This window comes from Scyliorhinus torazame, chromosome 22 (assembly GCF_047496885.1).
Source record: "Scyliorhinus torazame isolate Kashiwa2021f chromosome 22, sScyTor2.1, whole genome shotgun sequence".
In the NCBI taxonomy this organism is placed as follows: domain Eukaryota; kingdom Metazoa; phylum Chordata; class Chondrichthyes; order Carcharhiniformes; family Scyliorhinidae; genus Scyliorhinus; species Scyliorhinus torazame.
In genome coordinates, this window is record NC_092728.1 from 13,393,844 (window position 1) to 13,407,830 (window position 13,987).

The following is a 13,987-nucleotide window of genomic DNA, read 5'->3' on the forward strand; positions in this document are numbered from 1 at the left end:
CCATAAAATTTAGGGTTGCGACCACCTCACCGGTCGTGGGGGTCGACATGGGGCCGGTCGATAAAGGCAATCGGCTCAGTGCGTCGGCATTTGCTATCTGCGTACCTGGTTTGTGCTCCAGAGAATACTCGTATGCAGCAAGCAACAAAGCCCAGCGCTGGATCCGTGCAGAAGCAATGGGCGGTATCGGCTTATCCTCTCTGAAGAGTCCCAGCAGGGGCTTATGATCAGTCACGATAGTGAAATGGCGGCCGTACACATACTGGTGGAAGCGTTTCACCGCAAAGACCACTGCCAGGCCCTCCTTCTCGATCTGCGCGTACTTTTTCTCCGCTGCAGTCAATGTGCGGGAGGCGAAAGCTATCGGTCGCTCGGCCCCGTTCTCCATCTTGTGGGACAGGACAGCCCCAATACCATACGGGGATGCATCACATGTGACGAGCAAAGGCTTTCCCGGATCATAGTGGGTTAGTAACCCAGACGACGACAATTGTTGCTTTACCCACCGGAAAGCGGTTTCTTGCGGCTGACCCCAAACCCAGGTGTGATTTTTCTTTAGCAGAAGGTGTAAGGGGGTCAGCGTAGTTGCCAGATTGGGGAGGAACTTCCCGTAATAGTTTACGAGACCGAGAAAAGAACGAAGATGCGAAGTGTCAGTCGGGGTGGGGGCCTGTTGAATTGCACGCACCTTCTCTGCGACGGGGTGCAGACCCTCGCGGTCCACCCGATAACCTAGGTAGACTACTTCTTTTGCCTGAAATACGCACTTTGTGCGACGTAAATGGACTCCAGCCTCCGAAAGGCGTCTAAGAACAGCCTCCAGATTTTCCAAATGCTCTTGCTCCGACGTCCCTGTAATCAACACGTCATCTAGGTAGACAGCAACACGTGGTAAACCTCTCAAAATGCCCTCCATAACATGAGGGAAGGGCAGGATTGGCAGCTAAACGTTCCAGGATTTAGATGTTTCAGGCGGGATAGAGGGGGATGTAAAAGGGGAGGCGGAGTTGCGCTACTTGTTTGGGAGAATATCACAGCTATACTGCGAGAGGACACCTCAGAGGGCAGTGAGGCTATATGGGTAGAGATCAGGAATAAGAAGGGTGCAGTCACAATGTTGGGGGTATACTACAGGCCTCCCAACAGCCAGCGGGAGATAGAGGAGCAGATAGGTAGACAGATTTTGGAAAAGAGTAAAAACAACAGGGTTGTGGTGATGGGAGACTTCAACTTCCCCAATATTGACTGGGACTCACTTAGTGCCAGGGGTTTAGACGGGGCGGAGTTTGTAAGGAGCATCCAGGAGGGCTTCTTAAAACAATATGTAAACAGTCCAACTAGGGAAGGGGCGGTACTGGACCTGGTATTGGGGAATGAGCCCGGCCAGGTGGTAGATGTTTCAGTAGGGGAGCATTTCGGTAACAGTGACCACAATTCAGTAAGTTTTAAAGTACTGGTGGACAAGGATAAGAGTGGTCCGAGGATGAATGTGCTAAATTGGGGGAAGGCTAATTATAACAATATTAGGCGGGAACTGAAGAACATAGATTGGGGGCGGATGTTTGAGGGCAAATCAACATCTGACATGTGGGAGGCTTTCAAGTGGCAGTTGAAAGGAATACAGGACAGGCATGTTCCTGTGAGGAAGAAAGATAAATACGGCAATTTTCGGGAACCTTGGATGACGAGTGATATTGTAGGCCTCGTCAAAAAGAAAAAGGAGGCATTTGTCAGGGCTAAAAGGCTGGGAACAGACGAAGCCTGTGTGGCATATAAGGAAAGTAGGAAGGAACTTAAGCAAGGAGTCAGGAGGGCTAGAAGGGGTCATGAAAAGTCATTGGCAAATAGGGTTAAGGAAAATCCCAAGGCTTTTTACACGTACATAAAAAGCAAGAGGGTAGCCAGGGGAAGGGTTGGCCCACTGAAGGATAGGCAAGGGAATCTATGTGTGGAGCCAGAGGAAATGGGCGAGGTACTAAATGAATACTTTGCATCAGTATTCACCAAAGAGAAGGAATTGGTAGATGTTGAGTCTGGAGAAGGGGGTGTAGATAGCCTGGGTCACATTGTGATCCAAAAAGACGAGGTGTTGGGTGTCTTAAAAAATATTAAGGTAGATAAGTCCCCAGGGCCTGATGGGATCTACCCCAGAATACTGAAGGAGGCTGGAGAGGAAATTGCCGAGGCCTTGACAGAAATCTTTGGATCCTCGCTGTCTTCAGGGGATGTCCCGGAGGACTGGAGAATAGCCAATGTTGTTCCTTTGTTTAAGAAGGGTAGCAAGGATAATCCCGGGAACTACAGGCCGGTGAGCCTTACTTCAGTGGTAGGGAAATTACTGGAGAGAATTCTTCGAGACAGGATCTACTCCCATTTGGAAGCAAATGGACGTATTAGTGAGAGGCAGCACGGTTTTGTGAAGGGGAGGTCGTGTCTCACTAACTTGATAGAGTTTTTCGAGGAGGTCACTAAGATGATTGATGCAGGTAGGTCAGTAGATGTTGTCTATATGGACTTCAGTAAGGCCTTTGACAAGGTCCCTCATGGTAGACTAGTACAAAAGGTGAAGTCACACGGGATCAGGGGTGAACTGGCAAGGTGGATACAGAACTGGCTAGGCCATAGAAGGCAGAGGGTAGCAATGGAGGGATGCTTTTCTAATTGGAGGGCTGTGACCAGTGGTGTTCCACAGGGATCAGTGCTGGGACCTTTGCTCTTTGTAGTATATATAAATGATTTGGAGGAAAATGTAACTGGTCTGATTAGTAAGTTTGCAGACGACACAAAGGTTGGTGGAATTGCGGATAGCGATGAGGACTGTCTGAGGATACAGCAGGATTTAGATTGTCTGGAGACTTGGGCGGAGAGATGGCAGATGGAGTTTAATCCGGACAAATGTGAGGTAATGCATTTTGGAAGGGCTAATGCAGGTAGGGAATATACAGTGAATGGTAGAACCCTCAAGAGTATTGAAAGTCAAAGAGATCTAGGAGTACAGGTCCACAGGTCATTGAAAGGGGCAACACAGGTGGAGAAGGTAGTCAAGAAGGCATACGGCATGCTTGCCTTCATTGGCCGGGGCATTGAGTATAAGAATTGGCAAGTCATGTTGCAGCTGTATAGAACCTTAGTTAGGCCACACTTGGAGTATAGTGTTCAATTCTGGTCGCCACACTACCAGAAGGATGTGGAGGCTTTAGAGAGGGTGCAGAAGAGATTTACCAGAATGTTGCCTGGTATGGAGGGCATAAGCTATGAGGAGCGATTGAATAAACTCGGTTTGTTCTCACTGGAACGAAGGAGGTTGAGGGGCGACCTGATAGAGGTATACAAAATTATGAGGGGCATAGACAGAGTGGATAGTCAGAGGCTTTTCCCCAGGGTAGAGGGGCCAATTACTAGGGGGCATAGGTTTAAGGTGAGAGGAGCAAAGTTTAGAGTAGATGTACGAGGCAAGTTTTTTATGCAGAGGGTAGTGGGTGCCTGGAACTCACTACCGGAGGAGGTAGTGGAAGCAGGGACGATAGGGACATTTAAGGGGCATCTTGACAAATATATGAATAGGATGGGAATAGAAGGATACGGACCCGGGAAGTGTAGAAGATTGTAGTTTAGTCGGGCAGTATGGTCGGCACGGGCTTGGAGGGCCGAAGGGCCTGTTCCTGTGCTGTACATTTCTTTGTTCTTTGTTCTTTGTTTATAACACGTTGAAAAATTGCGCAGGCAGAGGATACTCCAAAGGGCAACCGTGTATATTCATACAGGCCCCGGTGTGTGTTAATTGTTACATATGGCCGGGAGGCAGGGTCCAGCTCCAACTGCAGGTAGGCGTGACTCATATCTAATTTTGTGAATGAGAGTCCACCTGCAAGTTTCGCGTAGAGATCCTCGATGCGAGGCATTGGGTATCGGTCAAGTCGGGAAACTGTATTCACTGTAAGTTTATAGTCGCCACACAAGCGAACTGTGGCATCTGGCTTCATTACTGGCACAATTGGTGCTGCCCAGTCAGCAAAACGGACGGGCCTGATAATACCCAAACTCTCCAAATGAGTGAGCTCCCCTTCTACCTTCTCGAGCAAAGCGTAAGGCACTGGGCGCGCCCGGAAATAGCGCGGTGTGGCTCCTGGTTCAACTTGGATACGGGCTATGGCCCCTTTTATTTTCCCCAGACCAGGCTGGAATACCTCTGGGTATCGTCCTAGCACCTCAGTCAACCCTTCAGAAACTGTTTGGAGGATGTGCTGCCATTGCAACCGCAAATGGCGCAACCAGTCCCGACCCAACAGGCTGGGCCCATGGCCACGCACTACGATAAGTGGGAAACGCCCCTCCTGGCGTCCATAGACAACAGGGGTCATTGTAGTTCCTGCAATGTCCAGTGGTTCCCCCGTGTAGGTGGCCAACCTGGCCTGTGAGTCAGTTAGTGTAAGGGTCTGTATACCCTGCTTGATGCGGTCGAATGTCCTCTGGGCGATCACGGAGACTGCTGCACCAGTATCCAACTCCATCTCCAGCGGGTGGCCATTGACCCGTACTGTCACCTTAATGGGGGCCACACGGGGAGCTGCCACACAATGCAGCTGCAGGCAGTCGTCCTCCGTCTCCACGTCCTCAGGAGTGGTCGCCGCAGGTTCATCCACATGGAAGGTACGGCCTCTGGGCTGGTCCCAGTTACGGCCCCTGGGCTGGTCCCAGTTTCGGTCGGAACGACAGCGCCTCTGGCGTCCCCAGGACCGCCGTCCGCGATGGGGTCGGCGCCTACAAGTCTGACACGGACATGGCTCCTCATCCATTTGCTCTGGAGAAGGCTCCCTTCGGGGAGGAATGTCCGATGGCCACTGGCGTCGGTCTGGTCGTTGCCTCGCCCAAGGTACCGCAGGAGTGCGGGGGGACATTTTTGGGCGGAAAGGGTTTCGCCCCAAGGCATGCACTTCCATTCCCTGTAGCTCCTGCACTCCTCGCTCTGCGCTCTCTCGGGACAAGACTATTTGTATTGCCTGTTGAAAAGTCAATGTTTGCTCCGCTAACAACTTTCTCTGGGTGGCCGCATTGTTAATACCACAAACCAAACGGTCGCGTAACATTTCTGACAAGGTCTCACCATAGTCACAGTACTCCGCAATCCTGCGTAGCCTGGACAGAAAATCGGCAAGGGATTCTCCAGGGGTCCTCTCAGCGGTATTAAACCGGTAACGCTGGACTATCGTGGACGGGGTTGGGTTAAAGTGTTGCCCCACTATATTCACAAGTTCGTCAAACGTTTTGGTGTCCGGCGCAGCTGGGTATGTAAGGCTCCTAATCACCCCAAACGTATGCGGGCCGCAGGCGGTGAGCAATATGACCACCTGGCGCTCGTTTTCAGTGATATTGTTTGCCCGGAAATAGTAACGTATCCGTTGTGTGTACTGGTTCCAGCTTTCCAACGCAGCATCAAAAACATCCAAACGTCCGTACAGAGGCATGGTATAATAGAAAACAACTTCCAACCTCTATCCAACAAAAATCCAGGGAGGTGGCTTCAGCAGTGTAGACAGCTATTCACTTTAACCCTCGTCGCCAGTTTTGTGAGGGCCACGAAGAATCCAGCACGAGTTTTAAGGATACAAAATAATAAAGTTTATTTACTATGACAATATATACATAGCAGTAGCAGTAACTTCCCTTGCTACCTTCTCCTTCCTCCTGGTTCCTGGACTGGCCAGCTTATTTATAGTAGGAGTTTCTCCGCCCCCCTCATTGGGGAAGTTCATACTCCCATAGGATTGTGGGATAGTCATTAGTCCCCAGCCAATCGTCAGTAGGCAGGTTATAACACCCACTCACCCTCACTCACCCCCACTCACCCTCACTCAAACTCACTCACCCTCACTCACCCCCACTCACCCCCACTCACCCCCATTCACCCCCACTCACCCTCACTCACCCCCACTCACCCTCACTCACCCCCACTCACCCTCACTCACCCCCACTCACCCTCACTCACCCTCACTCAACCCACTCACCCCCACTCACCCTCACTCACCCCCACTCACCCCCACTCACCCTCACTCGCCTCCACCCACCCCATCCTGGCTCAGATCTGTCTGTCTGTCTCACTCTCTTTTTCTCACTTGCTGTCTCTCCAGCTCTCATAGAATCCCTGCAGTGCAAAAGGAGGCCATTTGGCCCATCAAACGTGCGGTGGCCAAAAGAGGTAGCACCCTATCCCGACACACTCCCTAAACCCATAACCCTACCTAAGCTGCACCTGGACACTAAGGGGTGATTGATCATGTCCAATCCACCTAACCTGCACATCTTTGGACTGTGGGAGGAAACCGGAGCACCCGGAGGAAACCCACGCAGACACGGGGAGGATGTGCAGACTCCGCACAGGCAGTGTCCCAAGCCGGAATCGAACCTGGGACCCTGGTGCTGTGAGGCAGCAGTGCTAACCACTGTGACACCGTGTTCCTCACGTTTTCTCTCTCTCTCTCTGTCTGTCTCCACTCGCCCCCATCCCACATTCCTACTCAGCCCCACTCACCCCCCACTCACCCCCCACTCGCTCCCACGCAGCTCCCACACAGCACGCACTCACCCCCACCTACCTCCACTCACCCCCACCCATCTCACCCCAGCCCCCACTCACCCCCTCCTGTCCCCACTCAGCCCCATTCACACCCACAGTCATCCAGTCCATGTTTTGTATCTGATCCTCACAGTCCATTCTGATCCAGTCCGTGTTTTCTAGCTGATCCTCACAGTCCATTCTGATCCAGTCCATGTTTTGTGTCTGATCCTCACCCCGCCCTGTTGCGTACACAAGCGGAATCACCCCCTTTGCATCTGTCAAAACCGTTCTCCTAATTTCCCATGTCTTTCTTTTTTTTGCTGCCGGCCTTTGACCCACAGTGACTGCGAGGTGTCAGATGTCGCCTACTACGCCCAGGACGAGTGCACAGCCAAGTCGCTGTGGGACCTGAGCTTCGAGATGGTCCACCTGGAGAGCACACCGTGCACCATCAACGACAGCCTCTACTGGTCCATGTCTCACCTAATCAGGGGCACCAACGTCAAGAAAAGCCGCACTTGTGTTTACTGACCTGATGTGTGTGTAATTACAGATAGAGTAAAAGAGGGACAGCTATATCCAGTCTGGTGATGTCGCGCGCCTGCTTCTGTCTCTTTGCCATGCAGCCACAACCTCAATCCACTGACAACAACAATCAAATCCAGTCCGGGCTTTGTCTTTGTTCCTCACCATCCGTTCTGATCCAGTCCGTAATTTGAATCTGATTCGCACTGTCCATTCTGATCCAGTCTGGGTCTTGTATCTGATCCTCACAGTCCAGCCTGACCCAGTCTATGTTTTGTATCCGATCCTCACAGCCCATTCTAATCCAATCCATGTTTTCTATAAGATCCTCACCGTCCATTCTGATCCAGTCTGTGTTTTGTATCAGATTCTCACACTCCAACTTGATGCTGTCCGTGTTTTGTATCTGATCCTCACACTCCTACTTGATCCAATCCGTGTTTTGTATCTGATCCTCTCGGTCAAGTCTGATCCAGTACGTATTTTGTATCTGATCCTCACAGCCCATTCTGATCCAGTCCGTGTTTTGTATCTATCCTCACACTCCAACTTGATGCTGTCCATGTTTTGTATCTGATCCTCACACTCCTACTTGATCCAATCCGTGTTTTGTATCTGATCCTCTCGGTCCAGTCTGATCCAGTCCGTATTTTGTATCTGATCCTCACAGCCCATTCTGATCAAGTCCGTGTTTTGTATCTAGCCCCACAATCCATTCTGATCCAGTCCGTGTTTTGTATCTAGCCCCACAATCCATTCTGATCCAGTCCGTATTTTTTTCCATTCCTTAGTCCAATCTGATCCAATCCGTCTTTTGTATCTGATCCTCAAAGTCCAGTCTGATCCAGTCCGTGTTTTGTATCTGGACCTCAAAGTCCAGTCCGATCCAGTCCGTGTTTTGTATCTAACCCCACAATCCATTCTGATCCAGTCCGTGTTTTGTATCTGAACTTCAAAGTCCAGTCTGATCCAGTCCGTGTTTTGTATCTATCCCCACAATCCATTCTGATCCAGTCCGTGTTTTGTATCTAACCCCACAATCCATTCTGATCCAGTCCGTGTTTTGTATCTATCCCCACAATCCATTCTGATCCAGTCCGTGTTTTGTATCTAACCCCACAATCCATTCTGATCCAGTCCGTGTTTTGTATTTGATCCTCAGTCCAGTCTGATCCAGTCCGTGTTTTGAATCTGATCCTCAAAGTCCAGTCTGATCTAGTCCGTGTTGTGTATCTATCCCCAAAATCCATTCTGATCCAGTCCGTATTTTGTTTCTGATCCTCAGTCCAGTCTGATCCAGTCCGTGTTTTGTATCAGATCCTAAAAGTCCAGTCTGATCCAGTCTGTGTTTTGTATCTATCCCCACAATCCATTCTGATCGAGTCCGTGTTTTTTATTTGATCCTCAGTCCAGTCTGATCCAGTCTGTGTTGTGTATCTATCCCCACAATCCATTCGGATCCAGTCCGTGTTTTGTATTTGATCCTCAGTCCAGTCTGATCCAGTCCGTGTTTTGTATCTGATCCTCACAGTCCAGTCCGATCCAGTCCGTGTTTTGTATCTATCCCCACAATCCATTCTGATCCAGTCCGTGTTTTGTATCTGATCCTCAGTCCAGTCTGATCCAGTCCGTGTTTTGTATCTATCCCCACAATCCATTCTGATCCAGTCCGTATTATATTTCTGATCCTCAGTCGACTGATCAAGTCCGTGTTTTGTATCTGATCCTCAAAGTCCAGTCCGATCCAGTCCGTGTTTTGTATCTAACCCCACAATACATTCTGATCCAGTCCGTGTTTTGTATCTATCCCCACAATCCATTCTGATCCAGTCCGTGTTTTGTATTTGATCCTCAGTCCAGTCTGATCCAGTCCGTGTTTTGTATCTATCCCCACAATCCATTCTGATCCAGTCCGTATTTTGTATTTGATCCTCAGTCCAGTCTGATCCAGTCCATGTTTTGTATTTGATCCTCAGTCCAGTCCGATCCAGTCCGTGTTTTGTATCTAACCCCACAATCCATTCTGATCCAGTCCGTGTTTTGTATTTGATCCTCAGTCCAGTCTGATCCAGTCCGTGTTTTGTATTTGATCCTCAGTCCAGTCCGATCCAGTCCGTGTTTTGTATCTAAACCCACAATCCATTTTGATCCAGTCCGTGTTTTGTATCTATCCCCAAAATCCATTCTGATCCAGTCCGTATTTTGTTTCTGATCCTCAGTCCAGTCTGATCCAGTCCGTGTTTTGTATCTGATCCTAAAAGTCCAGTCTGATCCAGTCTGTGTTTTGTATCTATCCCCACAATCCATTCTGATCCAGTCCGTGTTTTGTATTTGATCCTCAGTCCAGTCTGATTCAGTCCGTGTTTTGTATCTGATCCTCACAGTCCAGTCCGATCCAGTCCGTGTTTTGTATCTATCCCCACAATCCATTCTGATCCAGTCCGTATTTTGTTTCTGATCCTCAGTCCAGTCTGATCCAGTCCGTGTTTTGTACCTGATCCTAAAAGTCCAGTCTGATCCAGTCCCTGTTTTGTATCTATCCCCACAATCCATTCTGATCCAGTCCGTGTTTTGTATCTGATCCTCAGTCCAGTCTGATCCAGTCCGTGTTTTGTATCTATCCCCACAATCCATTCTGATCCAGTCCGTATTTTGTTTCTGATCCTCAGTCGACTGATCCAGTCCATGTTTTGTATCTGAACCTCAAAGTCCAGTCCGATCCAGTCCGTGTTTTGTATCTATCCCCTAAATCCATTCTGATCCAGTCCGCGTTTTGTATCTGAACCTTACAGTCCAGCGACATCCAGTCCATGTTTTGTATCTGAACCGCAAAGTCCATTCCGATCCAGTCCGTGTTTTGTATCTATCCCCTAAATCCATTTTGAACCAGTCCGCGTTTTGTATCTGATCCTTACAGTCCAGCCACATCCAGTCCATGTTTTGTACCTGAAACATAGACAGTGCAGACGGAGGCCATTCAGCCCAACATTTCAAAAGACCACCCTTACGCTGGCCCACTCCTCCGCTCTGTCCCAATAACCTCACCTAACCTGCACGTCTTCGGACTGTGGGAGGAAACCGGAGCACCCGGAGGAAACCCACGCAGACACGGGGAGGTCGTGCAGACTCCGCACAGACAGTGACCCAGAAGGGAATCGAACCTGCGACCCTGGATCTGTGAAGCAGCAGCACTGTCGGAGGGTCAGTGCTGAGGGAGAGCCGCACTGTCGGAGAGTCAGTGCTGAGGGAGCGCCGCACTGTCGGAGGGTCAGTGCTGAGGGAGCGCCGCACTGTCGGAGGGTCAGTGCTGAGGGAGCGCCGCACCGTCGGAGGGTCAGTGCTGAGGGAGCGCTGCACTGTCGGAGGGTCTGAGCTGAGGGAGCGGCACACGGTCGGAGGGTCAGTGCTGAGGGAATGCCACACTGTCGGAGGGTCTGTGCTGAGGGAGCAAACACTGTCGGAGGGTCAGTGCTGAGGGAGTGCCACACTGTCGGAGGGTCAGTGCTGAGGGAGCACTGCACTGTGGGAGGGACAGTGCTGAGGGAGCACCGCACATTCGGAGGGTCAGTGCTGAGGGAGTGCCGCACTGTCGGAGGGTCTGTGCTGAGGGAACGCCGCACTGTGGGAGGGTCAGTACTGAGGAAGCGCCGCACTGTCGGAGGGTCAGTGCTGAGGGAGCGCCGCACTGTCGGAGGGTCTGTGCTGAGGGAGCAAACACTGTCGGAGGGTCAGTGCTGAGGGAGTGCCACACTGTCGGAGGGTCAGTGCTGAGGGAGCACTGCACTGTGGGAGGGACAGTGCTGAGGGAGCACCGCACATTCGGAGGGTCAGTGCTGAGGGAGCACCGCACTGTCGGAGGGTCAGTGCTGAGGGAGCGCCGCACTGTCGGAGGGTCAGTGCTGAGGGAGCACCGCACTGTGGGAGGGTCAGTGCTGAGGGAGCCGCACTGTCGGAGGGTCAGTGCTGAGGGAACGCCGCACTGTCAGAGGGTCAGTGCTGAGGGAGCGCCGCACAGTCGGAGGGTCAGTGCTGAGGGAGCGCCGCACTGTCGGAGGATCAGTGCTGTGGGAGCACCGCACTGTCGGAGGGTCAGTGCGAAGGGAGCGCCGCACTGTCGGAGGGTCAGTGCTGAGGGAACGCCGCACTGTCAGAGGGTCAGTGCTGAGGGAACGCCGCACTGTGGGAGGGTCAGTGCTGAGGGAGCGCTGCACTGTCGGAGGGTCAGTGCTGAGGGAACGCCGCACTGTGGGAGGGTCTGCGCTGAGGGAGCGCCGCACTGTCGGAGAGTCAGTACTGAGGGAGCGCCGCACTGTCGGAGGGTCAGTGCTGAGGGAGCGCCGCACTGTCGGAGGGTCAGTGCTGACGGAGCGCCGCACTGTCGGAGGGTCAGTGCTGAGGGAGCGCCGCACTGTCGGAGGGTCAGTGCTGAGGGAGCGCCGCACTGTCGGAGGGTCAGTGCTGAGGCAGCGCCGCACTGTCAGAGGGTCAGTGCTGAGGGAGCACCGCACTGTCGGAGGGTCAGTGCTGAGGGAGCGCCGCACTGTCGGAGGGTCAGTGCTGAGGGAGCACCGCACTGTGGGAGGGTCAGTGCTGAGGGAGCCGCACTGTCGGAGGGTCAGTGCTGAGGGAGCGCCGCACAGTCGGAGGGTCAGTGCTGAGGGAGCACCGCACTGCCGGAGGGTCAGTGCTGAGGGAGCGCCGCACTGTGGGAGGGTCAGTGCTGAGGGAGCGCCGCACTGTCGGAGGATCAGTGCTGTGGGAGCACCGCACTGTCGGAGGGTCAGTGCTAAGGGAGCGCCGCACTGTCGGAGGGTCAGTGCTGAGGGAGCGCAGCACTGTCGGAGGGTCAGTGCTGTGGGAGCGCCGCACTGTTGGAGGGTCAGTGCTGAGGGAGCGCAGCACTGTCGGAGGGTCAGTGCTGAGGGAGTGCCGCACTGTCGGAGGGTCAGTGCTGAGGGAGCGCCGCACTGTCGGAGGGTCAGTGCTAAGGGAGCGCCGCACTGTCGGAGGGTCAGTGCTGAGGGAACGCCGCACTGTCAGAGGGTCAGTGCTGAGGGAACGCCGCACTGTGGGAGGGTCAGTGCTGAGGGAGCGCTGCACTGTCGGAGGGTCAGTGCTGAGGGAACGCCGCACTGTGGGAGGGTCTGCGCTGAGGGAGCGCCGCACTGTCGGAGAGTCAGTACTGAGGGAGCGCCGCACTGTCGGAGGGTCAGTGCTGAGGGAGCGCCGCACTGTCGGAGGGTCAGTGCTGACGGAGCGCCGCACTGTCGGAGGGTCAGTGCTGAGGGAGCGCCGCACTGTCGGAGGGTCAGTGCTGAGGGAGCGCCGCACTGTCGGAGGGTCAGTGCTGAGGGAGCGCCGCACTGTCAGAGGGTCATTGCTGAGGGAGCACCGCACTGTCGGAGGGTCAGTGCTGAGGGAGCGCCGCACTGTCGGAGGGTCAGTGCTGAGGGAGCACCGCACTGTGGGAGGGTCAGTGCTGAGGGAGCCGCACTGTCGGAGGGTCAGTGCTGAGGGAGCGCCGCACAGTCGGAGGGTCAGTGCTGAGGGAGCCGCACTGTCGGAGGGTCAGTGCTGAGGGAGCGCCGCACTGTGGGAGGGTCAGTGCTGAGGGAGCGCCGCACTGTCGGAGGGTTAGTGCTGAGGGGGCACCGCACTGCCGGAGGGTCAGTGCTGAGGGAGCGCCGCACTGTGGGAGGGTCAGTGCTGAGGGAGCGCCGCACTGTCGGAGGATCAGTGCTGTGGGAGCACCGCACTGTCGGAGGGTCAGTGCTAAGGGAGCGCCGCACTGTCGGAGGGTCAGTGCTGAGGGAGCGCCGCACTGCCGGAGGGTCAGTGCTGTGGGAGCGCCGCACTGTCGGAGGGTCAGTGCTGAGGGAGCGCAGCACTGTCGGAGGGTCAGTGCTGTGGGAGCGCCGCACTGCCGGAGGGTCAGTGCTGAGGGAGCGCCGCACTGTGGGAGGGTCAGTGCTGAGGGAGCGCCGCACTGTCGGAGGATCAGTGCTGTGGGAGCACCGCACTGTCGGAGGGTCAGTGCTAAGGGAGCGCCGCACTGTCGGAGGGTCAGTGCTGAGGGAGCGCCGCACTGTCGGAGGGTCAGTGCTGTGGGAGCGCCGCACTGTCGGAGGGTCAGTGCTGAGGGAGCGCAGCACTGTCGGAGGGTCAGTGCTGTGGGAGCGCCGCACTGTCGGAGGGTCAGTGCTGAGGGAGCGCCGCACTGTCGGAGGGTCAGTGCTGAGGGAGCGCCGCACTGTCGGAGGGTCAGTGCTGAGGGAGCGCCGCTCTGTGGGAGGGTCAGTGCTGAGGGAGCCCCGCACAGTCGGAGGGTCAGTGCTGAGGGAGCCGCACTGTCGGAGGGTCAGTGCTGAGGGAGCGCCGCACTGTGGGAGGGTCAGTGCTGAGGGAGCGCCGCACTGTCGGAGGGTTAGTGCTGAGGGGGCACCGCACTGCCGGAGGGTCAGTGCTGAGGGAGCGCCGCACTGTGGGAGGGTCAGTGCTGAGGGAGCGCTGCACTGTCGGAGGATCAGTGCTGTGGGAGCACCGCACTGTCGGAGGGTCAGTGCTAAGGGAGCGCCGCACTGTCGGAGGGTCAGTGCTGAGGGAGCGCCGCACTGTCGGAGGGTCAGTGCTGTGGGAGCGCCGCACTGTCGGAGGGTCAGTGCTGAGGGAGCGCAGCACTGTCGGAGGGTCAGTGCTGTGGGAGCGCCGCACTGCCGGAGGGTCAGTGCTGAGGGAGCGCCGCACTGTGGGAGGGTCAGTGCTGAGGGAGCGCCGCACTGTCGGAGGATCAGTGCTGTGGGAGCACCGCACTGTCGGAGGGTCAGTGCTAAGGGAGCGCCGCACTGTCGGAGGGTCAGTGCTGAGGGAGCGCCGCACTGTCGGAGGGTCAGTGCTGTGGGAGCGCCG

At 54.5% G+C, this 13,987-nt stretch overlaps 1 protein-coding gene across 1 annotated transcript in view; it reads left to right on the forward strand.

Moving 5' to 3' along the window:
• Positions 1-7,139, forward strand: part of LOC140398921 (retinol dehydrogenase 11-like) — a 77,678-nt gene extending 70,539 nt beyond the window's left edge. The window contains exon 7 of the mRNA XM_072487910.1: positions 6,898-7,139. Coding sequence (XP_072344011.1) covers positions 6,898-7,087 — 190 coding nt within the window. The 3' untranslated portion in view covers positions 7,088-7,139. The remainder of the gene's footprint in view (positions 1-6,897) is intronic.
• The last annotated feature ends 6,848 nt before the right edge of the window (positions 7,140-13,987 follow it).